Raw genomic sequence first — 19,065 nt, forward strand, 5'->3', positions numbered from 1 at the left:
CCTCTGCTTCAGCCTCTTCCTGTATAAACTGGCTTTTCGTAGTGTCCACTTTATAGGACAACTCTAATGATGGTATGAGATGATGCAGACCCAGCCTCTGGCTTTGCCAGCCAAATGGGAAGCCCCTCAATAAATGTCAGTTGTCACATGAGCTTCTCTGTCTGCCATGGCTGATTCTTCCCTGTTGTCCCATTCCTCCTGGGTCTAGTTCTCGAATCCAGCAGCACCATCTCATTAGTTCTGGTTGCCTCTACTGCTGTATAAGCAAATTGCATTAGCTTCTTGTGATTTAGTGACTGCATGATGTTTCACACACATCAAAAAGCTATAAATAACCTTGAAAAGTGACTGAGTCCTGGGTTGTCTGTTGCTGGTTTCCGTGCAAGTCTCTCTAGTGAGAGTGGGTCACTCTGAGCTGGTAAATAACTCCTAGCCTGTTTGTCATGACCCTTGGGTTAGCCTGTCTCTCTGAGTGCCTCACTTCTGATGGTGGTCAAGGTAGCATAGTGGCTGCCGATATCCACCACCAGGGTAACCTGGTGCCCCCTGCCCCTGCCTCCTTGAAAGTGTCTCCTGCCATGTTTCACTTTAAAATCCACATCTGTCCACTCATCCTTTTTTATTCATGAATGTATTGAGTGACTGTTCACTGAGTGAGTGCAGCCTGTCGAGATCCTGCAGATTGTTGGAGTGCAAAATGAAGGTTCTATTTCAGGAAAGTTAATAGTTTGTGAAAGACAGGAAACTAACAGCTCTCTGGCGGGGGTGGGGGGGGTGAAGAGGGAGAGGTTCATATGGTTCACAGGGTCACACAGGACCACCAAATAGGACTGGAGGTCAAGGTCCTGGCTTTCTGGAGGTGAGACGAATCAAGCCAAGGCTGTGTGATGGAAGGATGCACAGCAAGCTGTTGACTGTAAACAGTGTACTTGTAAGTTAGTACCAGGATTGTTGTATCAGGAGCTCAAAGGGAAGTAGCTGAGACCAGTGCTCATCCTATGACGTCCTGGTGCCAATGCTGTCAGATTAGGGCACTGTTAACAGTTTCTGTCTGAAAGGTTCTCTCAGACTGTCCCACACCAGGTATGATTTTAGAGCAGTGGACCATGTGAGGGGAAATCTAGTTAGGGGAGAATGAAGTACAAACAGGAGGTTAGGAATACAAAGGCTTCATAACAGAGCCCACCGTCTGACACGTTCATGACCGCCAGCTGTTTTGGTTGTTCACAGACATAGACCTAAGGGACAACACCACTTAATGCTTGCCTTACCAGTGCTGAGATACCTGACCTCTTAAGCATTAGTTGCCTAGGAGCTTCGTTTGCTAGAACCCCTAGCACATGTGGAGTGGGCAGCTTGAACACTTCAGTTCAAACATGTTCTGTCATGCCCAGTGCAGGAGGAAAGGTCTGAGTGGAGGGTGAGTGGGAGCGTGAGAGCCTTACAGCAAGGTGACCTTGAGCCGTATGAGGCAGCTGGGGTCCCTCCTCTTTTGCTTGCTCATGGATTTGCATGCTCAGTACATCCTTATCAAGTGAATATCATGTGCCTGGCCCTGACCCATTCTTTAGAAAAAGGACAGAAGGCACAGTCCCTGTCCTTGGAATGCCATCATTTAGCGAAAGAGAAACAGAAAGTAGGTAACCAGAGGTCATACAGTCAGATGATGGGTGCTGGAATTGGATGTTTTTGGACATCTTATCTGAATGAGGGAGTTAGTGTCAGGAGAATTTTCAAAGAAGCAAACCTCCTTAGATGAGATGATAAATATGAATTTCTGCTTATAAGATGGTTTATCTCAGGACACAGTCAGAGGTTCTTGGCTCTCAAAGCCCATAATCTGAGCCTCTAGGCAAGGGCTCTTACAAAGCATTCACTCACAGGGCATCAGAGATGTGCTGTGCCTGGAGAAGCCAGGGCTGCTTACAAGAGCACCTGGGATGGGAATTGGGAATAGTGGAAACAATCAAGCTAAGGGTCATGACCCTTCCAGCAGGCTGAGAAATGCATCTGTCACCACTTTTTCTTGGTCATACTGTAATGTATGAAAATGCAAATGTAACTAGAAATTTGGCTCAAATAAAATTAAGGCCTCCTAAACTGTGAACACCCGTTCTCCTTCCCTTAAAAAAAAAGTATATTTACAACTCTATATTTTCAATCTGTAAATACAAATACAATTGTCCATATAAATAAATGGGGGGAAAAAACCCCACAGGTTTGATGTAGAAGCACAAGAATCTGAGCATGACCATGGAAGTGAATCTAGGTCATTTGAAGGTGGTTGTTCTGTTGTGCTTTCTGAATTCAAGTTCCGGATAGCAGTATAGTCGAACTGAGTAAAATCATCAATGTTGTTCATCCAGAGAATGGATCAGGCATAAGGAATTGGGGCGGGGGGTGGTGGTGGGGGTGGACCTTAGGAGCCCTCATCTGTTTTCTTCCTCCAGAAGGCTCTTTGCAGGAGACCATAAGCCTCAGCACTCAATTCCACTCTTATCACACAGGCTCCCCCACTGTCATCTGAGGACTACTTACTACTTGCATTTGTGCCTCCTCTTCTTCTACTGTCTCCAGTAATGTGCCCATGGGCAGAACTCTGAGGAGTCCACTTAGCTACTTGCCAGAGCTCCTTGTGCCATCCCTGAAGTGGGAATGAGATCAGATCTGGGATTAAAGTGTGTGTTAGAGGGTGAGGACTTCCCTAAAGAAGTAGAAAAGAACATGGTACCTCCTGCAACGTAAGCCATCCATACCCTCAACCCATCTCCCAAAGCCATTACTCCTCAGAGTCCATGCCACTGGCTTGGTCCTCTGGTCCTCACTCCAGGATGCTGTCCCATTTTCCTTGAAGGACTCGTTGTCTGGCTTCTGCCTTCCCGTCATACTCATACGCCTCATGCCCCTCTATCACTGACAGGAATGCCTGACACTTAACACCTTACCAATAAGTGCTTTTTCTCCAAAACTCCATTGTGCCATCTCCTTTATCACTCTAGTTCCAGGGCAGCATGAGACCCTGTTAACCTCATCAGAGACCACCTCCAGGACCACCCCTGCAGGTGACTGAATTGGCCTCATTGCTGTTGTGTACGCATCTTGAGACTTCATGCTCTAGAAGGGGATCCTAGAGAAAGAGTTACAGGAAGGTACTCCGGGATTTGACCTTGGAAAGATCCCAAGGAAGTGAGGCTTTGCTCTGGATTACTGTCTAGAAACTAGGGTAATTCTGTGACTAAGTCTTATCCTCCCAACAGAGAATGCAGGCTAGGGCAAAGAAAGAGCAGCAGGTAGCAGACAGGCTTTGGGGGATTTTGTGGGTTGAACAATATTCATTCTTCATTCGGATATAATAACTAAAAGGCTGCATTTTTGTTTTGACCCGCTGTGATTATTTAGTGACATTGTCTGCTGTTGATTCCCTACAAAATCGTGTAGAACAGAACATTAAGGTCTGGTTGTAACTGCCAGCTCAGCTCCCATGTGTCAGGGTCTAAAATTGTGGCTTGGGGCAGCACAGGGCTTTTTCTTTCTTACTCAGCTGTCAAGGGCAGCACAGGGCTTTTTCTTTCTTACTCAGCTGTCAACACAGAATACTTTTGTGACCAGATATGTGTGAGGGGGTCCCCTACCAACCAGAAAAATGGTCAGTTCTGTAGTGATCTAAGCTCAACTACCCATAATTCAACTGTATATGACACTGTCTACCAGGGAGTAGCATCAGACCCTGTAGGCTGAGCCCCAAAGTTTGATGCCAATCAGGAGCTTCAGGCTGTTTTATCCATGCTTCTGATCTATTGGCTGTACATTGGCGTTTCCACAATCTACCCCTTTGGTTCCAGTCATTTTCTAAAGTGGCTTCAGAACCCAGGAGATACATTTACCAGTTTATTGTAAAGAATATTTTAAAGGACACAAATGAACAGCAAAGGCATATGTCCTAGGTACAACTGCTTTCTGTGCAGCTGGGATGCACTGCCTTCTGGACAGGTGGATGGACCCTCACTCACTTTCCCAGAAACCCTTGAACTCGGTCCTTCATACCGAGTTCCTTATGCATGCATAATTGATTAGGTCATTGGGCCTTGGTGACCACTAAAACCTTTAGGGATGAGGACAGGGGCAGTGAGCCCTCTGAGCAGGTGGTTGGTTTCCTTAGCAACCTGGCCTCCTATGGTGGGGTTATTTGGTGACTTTCCCCACTGTGACCTCATTAACATAAATTCCAGTTGGGCATGTGGAAAGGGATTTGTTTTAAATGAAAAAAGTTGCCTTCTTCCTTTGTAATTCTGGACCTGTTCAAGCTGCTTCAAGGGATCAAGGACAAGAGGCTAAAAGCTCAAACCAAAGACGCTTTTAGTGCACTAACCACTTAGGAAGTTGTCAGCATTGTAGTAAATCTGGAACCTAGGACCCAACCCAAAGTACTGGTGTCATTCAGGGGCCTCTGTCCCTCCCCTTAGTCTTCACTACTCAGAACTGTGGAGCCTTTGCTCCCTTGAATAAAGCCTATGCTGTTAGCCCATGTGGTTGATGGTCAGCAGCCCTCAGTTTTCACAATGGATCTGCCCCTTCAGACACTCTGTGATGAAGGGCTATTTTCCTGATGTGCCTGATCCCTGGGTCCTCTCCCCACCCTGGCTTCTGATAGCTCCCTGTGTATTCCTTACCCTGGATGGGCTTCATCAGTCACTCATTTCCGTTAAGGCTCCTAAGCACTTAGAGCAGCAAGAAAGTCATAAAACCACAAATGTCTTTTCTAGCCTCAGCAGTTCACAAAGCCGCCGGGCAGTCTTTCTCTTCATAACTGGTTCGTCCCCTGCTGCATCCCTGAGGCCACTTTTCCAGTAATGTCTTATTTAGGCTACCAACCTCACCACACACCCCTCCTCCAGAGGCTGCCTCAGTACCAGTGTACTAAGAAACCATTGCATATGATCTCTCCAGCTTGTTTCTGCTTCACTGAGCTGTCGGATTCTATCTGAAAGGAAGAGGACTCTGTTGTAGCCTGATCCTGCATTTGTGTTCTGTGTTCCTACTCAGCAAGGGCCACAGTGTCTTCAAGCTCCCCAGCCCTACACATTGAAAGTCTCAGGTTGCCCTGAGACTTCCACACCATCTCCCTCCTTTCCTTAACACTCCTCCGTCCCACTCCCCCTCCCTCCCTTCCCCCCTCCTCCCTTCCTTCCTCCTTTCTTCCCTCCCCCTCCCTTCCTCCTTCTTCCCTCCCTCCCTCTCTCTTCCTTCCCTCCCTCCCTCCCTCCCTCCCTCCCTCCCTCCCTCCCTCCCTCCCTTCCTTCCTCTTCTGCCTCCTCCCTCATCTGTGAATTAAATGTAAAGTTTCAGAGCTTTCTTTACCACTAAGCTATATCCCAGGCCCCCTTTCCAAGCTTCAGTCAGTGTTTTGGTCCTTGCCTCAGGTTGGCTTGAACATGTGATCCTCCTGCCTTAGCTTCCAGAGCACCTGGGCTATGGCTCCTCCTTCTTACCTCTTGCCCCAAAGTGATGCCAGCAGATCTTTTCTTAGGCTTGTCAGTTTGAACATCAATGGGGCAGGCTCTTCCCTGGACCTCCTGATGCTGTTCCCTGCTCCTCCTTCCAGCTCCTCCTGGCTCACCAAGTCCTCATCTCCTTGTAACTTCCCAGAGACTGTTGCTATCAGCCTTCATCTCTTACTGTGTTGTTCCCATTAAATCTCATTTCCTAGTTTCCACACTTGTCTTTCTCCCTTAACTTTATCAACTGCCAAGATCTGAATTATTAACAAACTTGTCTCTATCCTTGGCCTTTGTGCAAAAAACTGTGTTTTCCTTCTAACTGCCTGGTAAATATCTACAGTATTCCATCCTGTCAATACTCAAACATCAGCTGTCATTCTCAGTCTCTTAGGCCACTTATCTTTGACCACCAAACCCCGTGGCTTCCACTTGCCTTGGTCCCCTGCCCTTAGCATCACCTGAGGATGTGACCAAGCTGTGCTTCTGATTTCCTGGTACCAGATAACTTAGTTCAGAGCAGAGTTTGTCTTCTTTGCTTGCTACTTACTGTCCAGCAGGGTGTCCTACCCAAAGGAGGCCCTCTTTGTTTGCTGCATAACAACTGTCAATTACAAGTTTTAATGCTTCTGTTTCAAGGATGATCTGTCATTGAACATATTTTCCACCATTAGTCCTAATTCTTATTTTTACCCTAGCAATTTCTGAAATAAAGATTTAATGCCCCAGCTCGATGGTGCTGTTTCCTCTTTTTCGGGAAAAGGAACTGGGGACAGATGCCGAGATTCGGGTGCATCGATTTAGTCCTCCTTCATAGACGGTTATAACACAAGGGAGTCTTCTGTTTTCACAGCAGGTTTCAATAATTTACATTTTCCCTTGCTCATTGATTTTTCTGCTTCTCCTCTCCCTTATTTTTAACAGGTTCCAAATGGAACCTATTACAGTGGCATAAGATGCTATTGATAGTATATCAATCCGACTCAGCTATTCTCCTGCCCAGTAAAGTATGACTGCTGTGTGCACAGCCATGTCATACATATCACTTACACAGACATTAGCAAAGTCCTGCCCATCCATATGTATGTGTGCAGCCTGCAGAAGTTAATAATGCCATATATCACATGCACATAGGATGTAAAATGTACTTCAGAATGACAGTGGCTCATATAAGATGAATATTGGCTTACGATTAGAGGGAGCTGGGGAAAGACTTTGCCTTCTCACATCTGTTCTTTCAAATAATAGAATTATTTGTCTGATTCCACGTGTCTCGTACCAGCTTTCTTCTCCCCCCCCCCCCACCTTTGCACCATGTATGCCCCTCTCTCCAGCCACTTTAGTTCACTTCAGCCACATGGATAACAAAAGAACTGCTTTGGAGAAATGAAAAGATAGCAATTACACATTGGTATTCATGTTACAGGAGTCACACTGGCCTCCTTGGGGAGTTGAACAATGAATATCCAGCATTAATTGCCACAGACACCATGTGTCTGACCTTGCTGAAACATAATACATCAGTTCTACATAGCAAAATTATTTGTCCATACGAGATCTTAAAAGAATGAACATACAATTATACTGCTGTTTTCCAGGATCACCAATATTGTTTGCCTTTTTTAAAAGAAAAATCCAGGAAGATTTACATTTTCTTAGAAATTAGGGGTTGAGGACACAGTCTCATTTTTCTGTGGGTGATTTGCTGATATTGGTACCTTTCTAGTCTTTTAAAAAGAGAATAAATACACTGATCAGTGATGGGCCTATAGAAGCAATTACACAGCACAGCACACGATAAGGCTCCTTTTATCCACACAGGAAAGAGAGCAGGGTATCCTTCTCTGTGTCTGCACCTAGTTATAGGTAGGATCTTGTCAGCAGAACGGTGCTAGCTAGCACAGAGCTCCTTTGCAAAGAGTTGACATCTTTCAGAGGAAGCTGTCAACTTTTCTTACTCTAACCTTGGGTTTTGTTTTGTTTTTTTCCCAAGTCATCAGCAACATAGAAGATAGCCTTTCTTATTTGCCTTTTAATGTTCTTTTACTGACTCTGGCTGTCTTCCTATGACTGGGTGCTACACATTGGGAGAGTTTTATAGCAAATGCTGTGAAAGTTTGTACCCATGGCTTAGACTTGGGTCTGTACTGCTGGGTCAGCAGGGACTGTCCCCTGACTGAGCCAGGTCAGACAGACACATTGGCTCTGCTCTATGGAAGCTGTGTGTGCAGAAATGAATGATAGTTAAGCTCCTAGACTCTTTTAAAAGGGACAGAGATGAAGAAAGTCAGTGCAGTGGCCCATGACGTCAGAACTTCAGCTGGGATGAGATTCTAACTAGAGATCCATTTTTGCTTGTATTCTGGTAAAACAAGTACCTGATGAATTTGAAAGTCCAGATGAAGTGCAGGCATGGGGGGTGGGGGCGGACAACACAATTGGAAGGAGGTGGAGGAGGCTTGACCTGAATGATCCAGTGGATAGCCCTTTGCCCCTGGTTTAAAGCAAGTCTTTACTCCTTATCTTAGTATTTAATAGTAGGTATGCTGTAGTTTTCAATCCAGGTAAGGACAGTAGTACAAATGCAGCTAGTATGCTGTACATTTTGAAACTTTAAACGTTCTATTCTCTAAATCCAATTACTCCTGGAGGTAGGTTTAAAAATAGAATCTTCAAATCCGCCGGACATGGGCCTTTAATCCCAGCACTTGGGAGGCAGAGGCAGGCGGATTTCTGAGTTCGAGGCCAGTCTGGTCTACAGAGTGAGTTCCAAAACCCTGTCTTGAAAACAAACAAACAAAAAAAGCAAAAAGCAAAAAAAAAAAAAAAAAAAAAAACCTTCAAATCCTAATTCCTGCTCCCCCACTCACAGGTTGCTTTAGCATCCTATGTCTTTAAGGCTTTGTGTGTGTGTTTCCAGAGACCTTGAGCCTAGATTCTGTACTATTAGATGCCTGACCACACTCCTAATTTATTCCAGGTCTTTAAAGAAATGAGGTGAGGCTAGTTGGCTTCTTTTTAATTTTCTCTTCCCCTTTTCTTCTCTCATCCATCACTCTGATCTACAATTAAAGCAAGATGATGAAGTGACGATGGTTCAGGTTAAAGAGCAAGGCCAGAGTGTGCTGGTGCTGAAGAAAGTAGCAAGCTGTGGCCCAGCCCCCACCTCAGGGAGTGCGGAGAACGACGCGAGGTGAGAGTCCCCGCAGCCCAAGCACGCTCGCTCAGGTTTCCTTCCCTGGCTGCTTCCCTTCCCAGCTCCCTCTCACTCACTCGCTCGCTCTGCCGCCTGCCCTACCCTCCCTCCTCCTCCCTCTTTTCTCTCCGCCTCTCCGGCGGCGTTCTAGCTGACTGCAGAGCTCTTAGCAGCCAGATGGACTCAGTTCCCAGTGAAAGGACAAGGATGGCAAGATCTTATAGCCTTTAGGGGATGCCTTTGTTAGGCACTGTTCACAATGGGCAGCTCCCGCTTGCGGGTCTTTGACCCCCCTCTAGAGAGGAAAGATTCCGCGGCGCTCTCAGAGCGCCAGCTGCCCTTGCCTACCTTCGATGTGCCTTATTTCAAATACATCGACGAAGAAGATGAGGACGATGAATGGAGCAGCCGCTCACAGTCTTCCACGGAGGATGACTCGGTGGACTCTCTGCTCTCTGACAGATATGTGGTGGTGTCTGGTACCCCGGAGAAGATCTTGGAGCACCTTTTGAATGACTTGCACCTGGCAGAGGTTCAGCACAAAGAAACAGGTAAGCCGGGGTGTGGGAGGTTGGGGGCTGGGAAGGGGGTCTCCTGCCTCCAAAGCAGAAGCAGCTGATGCCCTGTCAGTATCCCCAGGAGCTAAGCTCCCACTGTTTTGGAAATCAGGATGGGCTGGGAAAGCATATGCTTTGTGTGGCTCCCCTTATGCTTGTGCTGCTTGTTTCAATCCAGTAAATGGACACATGTAGTTCTTGAACAGCTGCCTGGGAAGTCGCTGAAGAAGGAAAATGAGGTGAGGGTAGATGTGTGTACTTGGTAATTTTCGTCAAATCTCGCCTTAAAGCCACTTGGCAAGAAGCCAGTATTCAATAGCTCCTGTGCTATGAAAAGCAGCTCAAGGGGAGGGGGCCATGAAGGGGCTTTCACCTGGTCTGTAGGAAATGCTGGTTGAGTCCTGAGAGTGGCTTCCCTGCCCAAATGCAAACAATTTGCAAACCCTCATTGGCAACAGCAACTTCTGCCCCTTTCCTAGTGCTTATAAACTGCTTGCCCAGCATAAGGATTGGAGCACCTCATATGATACAGCTTCTCTGACCAGAGATCAAAGCCTTGTTGTCCAGATGTCTCACCATCTGACTTTCAGCTTCCTGCACTTTTGGAAACACTGTTACTCTCTGTACCATTGACTTACTGGTCATTTCTTTTCTCATAGAGTGCTTGCTTCTAGTAACCAGCATTTGCCATCTGTTTCAGCCTAGAGCAGTTATCCCCGTGTGAACAGACTTCAGAAAGTAGCCTGAAGTTTGCCACTTGGTGACTGCCATATACTTTTTGAGTCTGCACACAGCACCTGTGACCCCCACATTGTGCAGTGTTGCTTGCATCCAGCAAAGGCAGCTGTAGGTTGCATTAGTGCAAGGCAACTGCTTGGATTTTACCACACAGGGGAGACTGAAATGCCAGCTCAGGACTAAGTTTCCCCTGACTCTGAGTGATGTTTGGCTCTGTACTGCTTTACAGAGGACAGTAAAGGAAGCAATGATGTATGAAATATGTGAATAGGTTAAAAAGAGAAAAAAGCCTCATGATCCAACCATGAGTCTTATAATATCGTTGTTTAGTTTAAAAGTCCAAATACTTTATCTTGCATACAATTGGGAAAGAATCAGTCATCGCTTACACACACAAAGTAAGCTATTCTCAGTAAAATAAAAGTATCATTGTGGCATCCACTTGGTTATTTTGTATATCTGCAAATTCACACTTTGTGCCTTTGAGCAATGCTCCAATGTTCTGCCTACAGATGGAATCATAAGATGGGTTCCCCATAGGTTGTTGGGAGTATAATTTCCATGACATAAAAAGAGCAGGACTCCTTAGGCATAGGGGAGTGGTGGAGGGGTGGAACGATTTGTTTTTTAACATCCTAAGCAAAGAAATTATTTAATAGTAAGTTGTTTGCTTTTCTTTCTAAATTTACTCAGTATCTTCCTTTCTTTAAATCTCTTGTGCTTCTGGAGATCAAACCCAGTGACTCCACCAAGCTAGGAGTGCCTCACTGTTCAGACACCCTTGCATCCCAGTGACTCACTAAAAGACTCATTATTTGACACTGGAAACAACCTGTCACCTTCATGTCTATAAGGCCAGGGAGTTGCCTCCTGTTTGCAGGGGGACATTCATGTTCTGTACTGAATTTTATTTCTGCTTTCTTCTCACTAATACTGACCAGAGGGTCAAATATGCCACTTCAGTCAAACACACCAAAAGCACAAAGGACCGGGACTCATTGGATAGACTGTCTGGCCCCAATGTAAGTGGTTCATGAACCCGTCTGGGATAACCTCATCTGAGGTCCTGATCTTTATTCAGAGTTTCAATGAAGGGCTCATGGACACATATATTTCTTCAGAGTTTTGTAAAGACATTTGAAAAAAATATATACAATAATAACCTTTCCTCTCATCGGAGGAGAATTTTATGAAAACATTAACTTTGAAGAAAGTGTTTGCTGTGTATAAATGAGAGAATCTTAAGGGGATGTGGCATGGCTCTTTAAAACTTCAAGGAAAGAGCTGCCATGTGTTCTTTTGTTGGTAGGTTTTAAAGATATAAAGTACATGGATTCAAATAGAAGAAAAGTGGTTAGTTTAGCTTGAATACTAAATGAATTGGATTTCTAACGTGCTGGAGGTCCCTAGTCATGGGTGAGTGACTCACCCATGAGTGACACCTGGGCCAGGTTGACAACCTCATATCAGAAACTCCTGTATGTGAGCCTGAAAGAGGTGCAAAACCATATGGGGGATAGATGGGCGGAGGGAGTGAGAAGGGGCCTCAGTAAAAGCATACATCAGCGTTTGAGAGTCTCCCATGTTGCCCTGTGTAGCCCTGCACATGGCCCTGGTGTCACGGAGGGGAAAAGGACACATGGAAAGAAGGAATGGAAATCTCTGGAAGCCTGGAGAGCTGTTTTGACATTCCTTCATTCATGTGCCTACCAGAAGCTGGAAAAACAACCAAACAAGAGATGCTTCACCCGTTTCTCACAGAAGACGCTTGTGAAAATGTGTGTACAAGTCCCGGCAGAGAAGGCTGCAGTGGTCACATGGGACAGATTGGCTTGATTACCCACTGGTGTTAACACTGAAATGGAAGAAGTTGAATGGAACAGAATAGAAAAGAGAAGGCCGAGGCTCTGAGAGAAGAAGGCTTTTATTTCTGTTGCTACTTGAATCAAGAATAGGATAGAAACAGTTCAACAATTCATGCAGTATTCTGTCGCCAAATCAAGCTGAGTTAGAAATCATAATTTTAAAGATGTTTAAAAGCAACCTACTTACGGCTTTTCTAAATAGTCTGATCCTCGTACAATCACCAGGGTGATTCCATGAACCTGGGTATCTTTCCTATATGATAACACCACACCCAGGGATGCATGTGGAATGGATGAATGTTTAGGTTTTATACTTGTATCAAATAAGAATGAAGAATGCTGGTAGGGGAAAGGCAAACCTTAGTGGTTTTTTTTGTTTGTTTTTGTTTTGTTTTGTTTTGTTTTGTTTTGTTTTTGAGACAAGCTTCCTATGTAGCCGAGGCTGCTCTGGAACTCACTATGTAGACTGGGCTAGCCTCAAACTCACAGAAATCCGCCTGCCTCTGTCTCCTGAGTGCTGGGATTAGAGGTGATCACCACCACTCCAAGGCAAACCTTTAAACACTTGAGTCTCCCTTTGCAGGCAGCTTTGAAATCTTCATCAATTTATGCTGAATGCCCACTTGTTTATGAGTTCGTTATAGTACACCAAAGAGCAAGTAGCAGTAAAATCCACTGAAATATAATTTTTAACAGTTTTTTTTTTCACATGCATCATTCTTTTAAATAGAAAAGAAAAAAGGAGAGTGGGGTGAGCGGCTATTTGTTTGTGATTTCGAGAAGTGACTGAAGCTGTTTTCAAAGATTTTCTTTTCTTTCACATTTCAGGTTCTGACTTAAAACACTCAGAAATGTTAGAGAAAAATCCAGCAGTTTCTGTAGCTCTCCCTTTTATCTGCCCAGAAATAGGACAGATGTCGCTGGGCATTCCCAGCCTGGGAATTAAAAGGAAAAAAAAAAAAAAAAGGAGAAAATGGCTTGAAGCTCTGAATGGAGGCTCTGGGGGGAGGGAGGGATGGAGGACAGGTGTGAGCCCAGGCTGCCCTGCTGCCCCACTGCCCTGCTGTGCACTGGGGTGCTGTTTCTACTTAACCCCTTTTCTCCTGCGGAGAATGCAGCATTTCTGGCCTGCAGGTGCCTCTGTAGAAACTGATTTCTATTTCAAAGCAAGGGAGAAACTGCCTGATGGGTTACTTCCTATTTCCTCCCCACCCCCCCTAATTTCTTACCCACCCTTTTGAACAAAGTGTGCTTATGGTGACAGGTTCTCAGGAAAAGCTAGAGAGCTGAGCAGGCTAATAGGAGAGGGAAGGCCTCCCTGGTTCTCATTAGGCTTGACCCCGTTTCTTTATTTCATGGGGCTGTCATTCTGTGTGTTCAGTTAATACATCTCTGTATAGTATGTATTATATACTATATATATAGTCTGTATTGTTGCAGTAAATCTCCAACCCCAATAAACCCGTGCAAAGACACACAACTCAGTTACAGTATTTATAAGCTGCATGCTAGACTGGGCAGATTTACCACTACACTACTCTATTCCCCAGCTTTGAGATCCCTTGCTACTGTGGCTTCTCCAGACCATGTGGTTCTGCTCCATCTTCCTTCCATCTCCTCTTCCTCTGTCACCCTCGAATCTACTCTTCCCCCACTCTCTAAAACCTCCAGCCCCACCTTTCCACTGCTCTAGCCTTTATTTGACCAGTTAAAATGGGAGAAGTTTCACATGAAATCACCTGAGTATGTGATTCGCTCCACATGGGGCAGCCCCTCTTGGGGAGGCAGAATTAAACATCAGAATACAGGCAGCTAGAGGGTAATCCTGTATCTAAGCCTGCCTTGGTCATCCTGTTGTCCTTCATGCTGATGGATGATTGGCTTTAAGCAGCACGTTGTAGGTAAAGCCTGTAAGTGAGAAAGTGTGTCCCTTCCAGTTCGTCAGAGATTACACCTCTGTAAAGCAGAGTAGTCAGGGCAGGGGCGAGGGTGGGGGTTTGAGTCTGAGTGTTCTTGGTGTGGAACCCAGGGCAGCCGTTCTCAACCTGTAGGTCAACACCTGCTTTGGGGGGTTGAATGATCCTTTCAAAGGATACCTAGGACCATCAGAAAACATAGATATTTGCATTGTGATTTGTAACAGTAGCAAAATTACATCTGTGAAGTAGAAAATATGTTTATGGTTGGGGTTACCACAACACGAGAAAGTGTACTAACGGGTCTTAGGAAAGTTGAGAATCATTGGCCTAGGGGCTTTGTTGGGTATTGCATTGATAAAATCCTGATTAAACAAGGGCACAGCCCTTGTTTTCTGTTAAGTCTCCTTTCCTGCCAGCACCAAGTTTATAGTAACCTTGAAATGTGACTTTTATAAGGAATGGAAGGAATGCTGGTTGGAAAGGTAGAACAGCTTTGTTGAGCTTCTTTCTTGCTGAGCTTGCCTTGCCCATCCAGGTCACTGGGCCAATGGGAAGCCTAGCACAGACCCTATTACAGCTAAGCTTTTTTGAGGGTAGATAGAGAAGTTTTTAGGTACTGTAAGTCTTCCCATGATTTCATGTAATTGATATGTTCATGGACTTATTTTGATATTTTTGTTTTCTTTGTAGTTTTCTATTAGGTTTGTTTTGTTTTGTTTTTGCTGAAGATTGAATACAGGGCATTGTACATTTTAGGCAAGCACACCACTTCTAAGCCACCTCCGCAAATCCCTAGCCTTTTATTTGCAGTGCAATGTGACAAACTGACCAATGTAGTTTATCTATAGCTGTCCACGAGCCCCAGTAAAGCATGCTTACACAAATGCCAATGCTCGGCCGTTGTGATACAGTGGCTACAGTCGGGGATTCCATCTTACCTACTGGGATTCCATCTTACCTAGGCCTTAACAGTCCTCAGGCTAGGGTAATAGGTGGCCAGGTTTGCAAGCTTTAAAACAGAACACTGACTGGTTCTGTCCCACTGCCATTACTTTGAGAACCGTCTAAAGATCTATTCTAGGTCTTAAACACTTCCCTGTGAGAGTGAAGGCCATGGTCCCTCTCTTCAACCTTTCTTTAGCTTCCCCTGTCCAGGGCTTGATGTCTAGCCTCATGACCATAGACCTCTGCCTCCAGCCTTTGCAGTCTAGCATGTTCCAAATTCACAGTTTAAGCTGCACTGCCAGACTTTCCACTTAGAGGGGTTTAGAGAAAAGCTAATACTTAGAGGGAACAAAGAGAACTGGACGTACAGGTGCTTGGCTTCTCACTCTTGGGACAATAGGGAAGTGATAGGAGACTAGATTTCCACAAAGGTCCTTACACAACAAAAACCTCTGGATGGCTATTAGGCTTCATAGCCAGAACGGCTCCCTTCTGTGGAAAATTATGGGAGGTGAACACCCACCACATAATAGAAAATGTGCTGGAATGGGCTTTTAAAGCCGTGAGTCTCAGATCTGAACTCCATTTGTAAATCAGCTGCAGGCATGGAGCAGATGATAAATGAGAAGAACTCTGACTGTCACGCACCACAAACTCCTTCTCTTAAAGGACTTGTCCTCCTTGTTTCCAGAATATATATTAAAACAAACAAACAGACAAACAAAACAAAACAAAACCATAGATCTGAGTGAAGCACAAGGATGCAAGTAGGTGACCTCCAGAATTGGTTAGGCATTAAAAGTGAGAGCACCATTGAGCAGTCCATACACAAGGGCTGAGGAAGGGAGGTCACCTCCTGCTACTGACACTACTGCTGTTTCTAGAACTTTGTGAAACAGAATGTTGGTGAGCATAGTGCTTAAAATCCAAGGCTCAGTGGTCCATATGTGGTGGGGATTTACGTATGTTTGTATATAACCATACCTGGGAAACTTAAAGTTCCTTTATTATACAGTGTCTCTGTACGTGTAAATGAGCACCTTTGAAGCCTTAATTCATTTGTTCTCTGTATAAATAGCTTTGACTTCTACTATGCAGGTAACATTTCCTTAGTGAATGCTACAGATACTGAAAACAAGCAGGCTTCTTGTCTTTGTGGAGGCTTATTTTCTAGCGGAATGAAACTAATAATAAACGAAATGAGGAAAAAAATCCCTCATATTAAATGGTGGGGGTGGGTATTTGATATTATTACAGATGGTAACTTTAAGAACTAATCTACACCTTCCAAACCAAGTACAATGGAAGGTGCCTGAATAGACTCAAAGATCTTAAAAATTAACATAAGACAACATTTAGAACCCAACAAAATAGGCTTAATTGAAATATCAAAGAAACCGACATGTGTACCTGGCAAATGTCTAATAAAGGTGCCACCTTTGACTGTCAGAAATTTGGAAAGTAGCTTTCTCTAAGACAGAGAACAAGAATGCCTCTTGAGGTCCTTTTCAGCCCTATGGAACTGTCATTTTTAAATATTAGGTCTTTGCTTATATGCATATTAGTAAAACTAAAGTCAAGAGAGGGCTAAATTCATTAGACCATGCCCCAGGTACCCCATGTGCCCTAGACATGATGAAGGGTACTGCTGACCTGTCAGGGCTAGTTTCCCCACAAAGGGTAAAGACTTGGCCCAGCCATTCACAGTGAGAGCAAAAATGTCCTCAGCGGTATCAGCAAAGATGGAGAAACTGGGCTCCCACTGGGATGTGGCGTCCATTCTGCTCTAGGCTGCTGTACTGTGCCTTTCTGGGTGGTTTGTTTGAGTGAGGCTGTTTTTTACTGTTGTGTTTAGTTTTTGCAATTCCTTTAGATTCTTTCCCAACCGCTAATACAGAGAATGTATTTGCCAACCATAATTGAAGTACTGGGAGATTTTACAAATTCACCTTAGCTGAGTGATGAGATAATCAGAACTAAGCATAAATAATTTGTCTCAGTTGCCTTATATATTAAACAAACATACAAATAAAACAGAGGCCTGGTCACGTAAAACCTGAGGTCCCTGCAGACCTGAAATCCAGGGTTCAAAGGTTACTCAGAATGACAATTCATTTATCCAAACCTTGCCTCATTAGATGGGCCCTTGTGCAGAATAATTGTCCTCACTTAATGGACTTAGATGTTGAGGTAGAAGTTAATTAAATTGTGCCAGTGATTGAGACTATGTTTTAATCTAGAAACGAGCCAGATGCACTCTTAGCTTTATACCAAAGCCCCTTGTTAGAGACAGGAGCCATTGGTAAAAGGCATAATTGAAGTAAATGTATAGTTCAACTCAACCTTATACCAAATCAGAGTTTCAGTACTCACTCAAGAGAGATCTCTTCTCCAGCATATAAGGCTTGCTTCCTGTCTTCTGGGTGTGGAGGACGGCCACCTGGGCAGCTAACTGTTTGAAAATGTTTAAGAAAGAGAGAAGGAGATGGGAAAGGAGCAAAAGAAGAAGATATGGACAGACAGACAGACTTAGACCTGAACTCAGGTGCTCAGATGAAAAGTGGGGAACACCAGACTTTGGCTGTGGGTTTTATCTGGTACTTTCACCATCTGGATTAATGGAGTCATACCACCTTTGAGCATGCAGTTCTGTATATTAGCATGGGAACTGGGGCCTTTACATTGCACATAGATTGTGGGTTAGTTAATTTCCTGTTGTTAATGTAGCAAGATGAAGCACAGTGAGACTGAGCTGGACACAAGACCCTTAGCACGTGTTGTCTGGCCATGGAAATGTGGTCATTTCATGGCATAATAACACATGAAAAGAAGCGTAATGGACAGGGGTATTGTGAACAGCACACCCAATATAAATGCCTCTCTAGATGGGACTTGACCATTGGGGTGGTTTTGCCTTGTTTTTGAGACAAGACCTCATATAGCCAAGGATAACTTTGAACTTCTGATCCTCCTTTCTGTATCCCTTGAGTGCTGAGAGAAGAAGCACACGCCACAGCGTTGGGTTTTTGTATCTAGATCTTTGTGTGTGCTCGGATTGCTCTCTACCAGATGAGCTATATCCCTAGCCACAAGATGCTTGTTTCCTGAAACTCCTCATGTTTAGTCCACAATTGAGCTATAGTTTATGTCTGAATTATAATTTTAATAATATGAATGGCATCATCAAAGTTAAAAGAAACTGTTAAAGTTTTTCAGTCAGCAAAGTTTTCAGTGAAAGGTAACTTACACAATAATAGCAATGAATAGCCAATAATAGCAGTGAACATTTAAGTTTTTAACTTTATAATTTTCTGTTTCCATCCTTGTTTCTTCTGTGCCTATTATTTGTATTGTGTATATAAGCTTATTAGAAACTAAACCATTTAATAATTTAAACTAAAATGACCATGCAGGCAACTTTTATTTCTTTTCTATCCACGTTTTTGTTTTGTTTTGTTGTTTGTTTGTTTGTTGGGAAATAATCTCCACAGTTTCTTAGTTTTATGCTAACTATAGTTTTGTTCTTTCTAAAGCTGTGTTTTTCAACCTGTGGAGGGGGTCAAATGACCCTTTCACAGGGGTCGCCTAAGAAAACACAGATATTCACAATATGATTCATAACAGTAGCAAAATTACAGTTATGAAGTGCCAGTGAAAATAATTTTATGGTTTGGGGTCACCACAGCATGAAGAACTGAATTAAAGGGTTTCAGCATTAAGGAGGTTGAGAAACACTGCTCTAAACAAAAATTCTGTTTTCACATCTTACAGTTTTTAAACTTTATTTTCCTAGTAAGTCATGGATATTATTTTGGCATGCTTAATGCTGTCTTTTACTAGAAACACATGGCATTTTCCTGAGTCAGGCTGTTTTCTTCCTTTTTGTGAGGTATTTGTCAGGTCTTTGTGGAAATACTGAAACTTAGGAACCTAGATGTTGTCCACAGTGAGCTTGGTGCTGCTCTTACATTCCCTGTAATAGCAGCAACTGAAGTTTCTCAAACATTAAGACATAGTTTAGTGGTAGCATGTTTGCCCTAGTACCTTAAAAACAAAAATTACCTGAAAATATGTTCAAGATAATGTCAAAGGTTGGAAAAACAAAAACTGTTGTCGGTCTCTTTCTTTGTCTCTACCTGAACCAGAGATGTGTGCTCTTTTCATAGAGTGATGGATTTAGAGTGAGATTCTCAGATACACTTGTCTGAATCTCAAAATGCTTGTGACATCTTCAAGTAAAATTTGGCATCTTACCAGAAAAATGGAAACAAAAAAAAAATCTCTATGTGTCTCTGTGTGTCTCTATCTCTCTGCTGTCTCTCTGTCTCTGTATCTATCTCTCTGTTTTTC

At 43.9% G+C, this 19,065-nt stretch overlaps 1 protein-coding gene across 3 annotated transcripts in view; it reads left to right on the forward strand.

Moving 5' to 3' along the window:
* The window catches only part of Rapgef5 (Rap guanine nucleotide exchange factor (GEF) 5), a 243,212-nt gene that overhangs the window by 163,469 nt on the left and 60,678 nt on the right, over positions 1 to 19,065 (forward strand). For all 3 annotated transcript variants that reach the window (NM_175930.6, NM_001373989.1, XM_030246682.1), the window contains 2 exons: positions 8,570 to 8,688; positions 9,154 to 9,242. In NM_175930.6, the coding sequence (NP_787126.3) occupies positions 8,570 to 8,688; positions 9,154 to 9,242 (208 nt within the window). The remainder of the gene's footprint in view (positions 1 to 8,569; positions 8,689 to 9,153; positions 9,243 to 19,065) is intronic.

This window comes from Mus musculus, chromosome 12 (genome assembly GCF_000001635.26).
Source record: "Mus musculus strain C57BL/6J chromosome 12, GRCm38.p6 C57BL/6J".
NCBI lineage: Eukaryota > Metazoa > Chordata > Mammalia > Rodentia > Muridae > Mus > Mus musculus.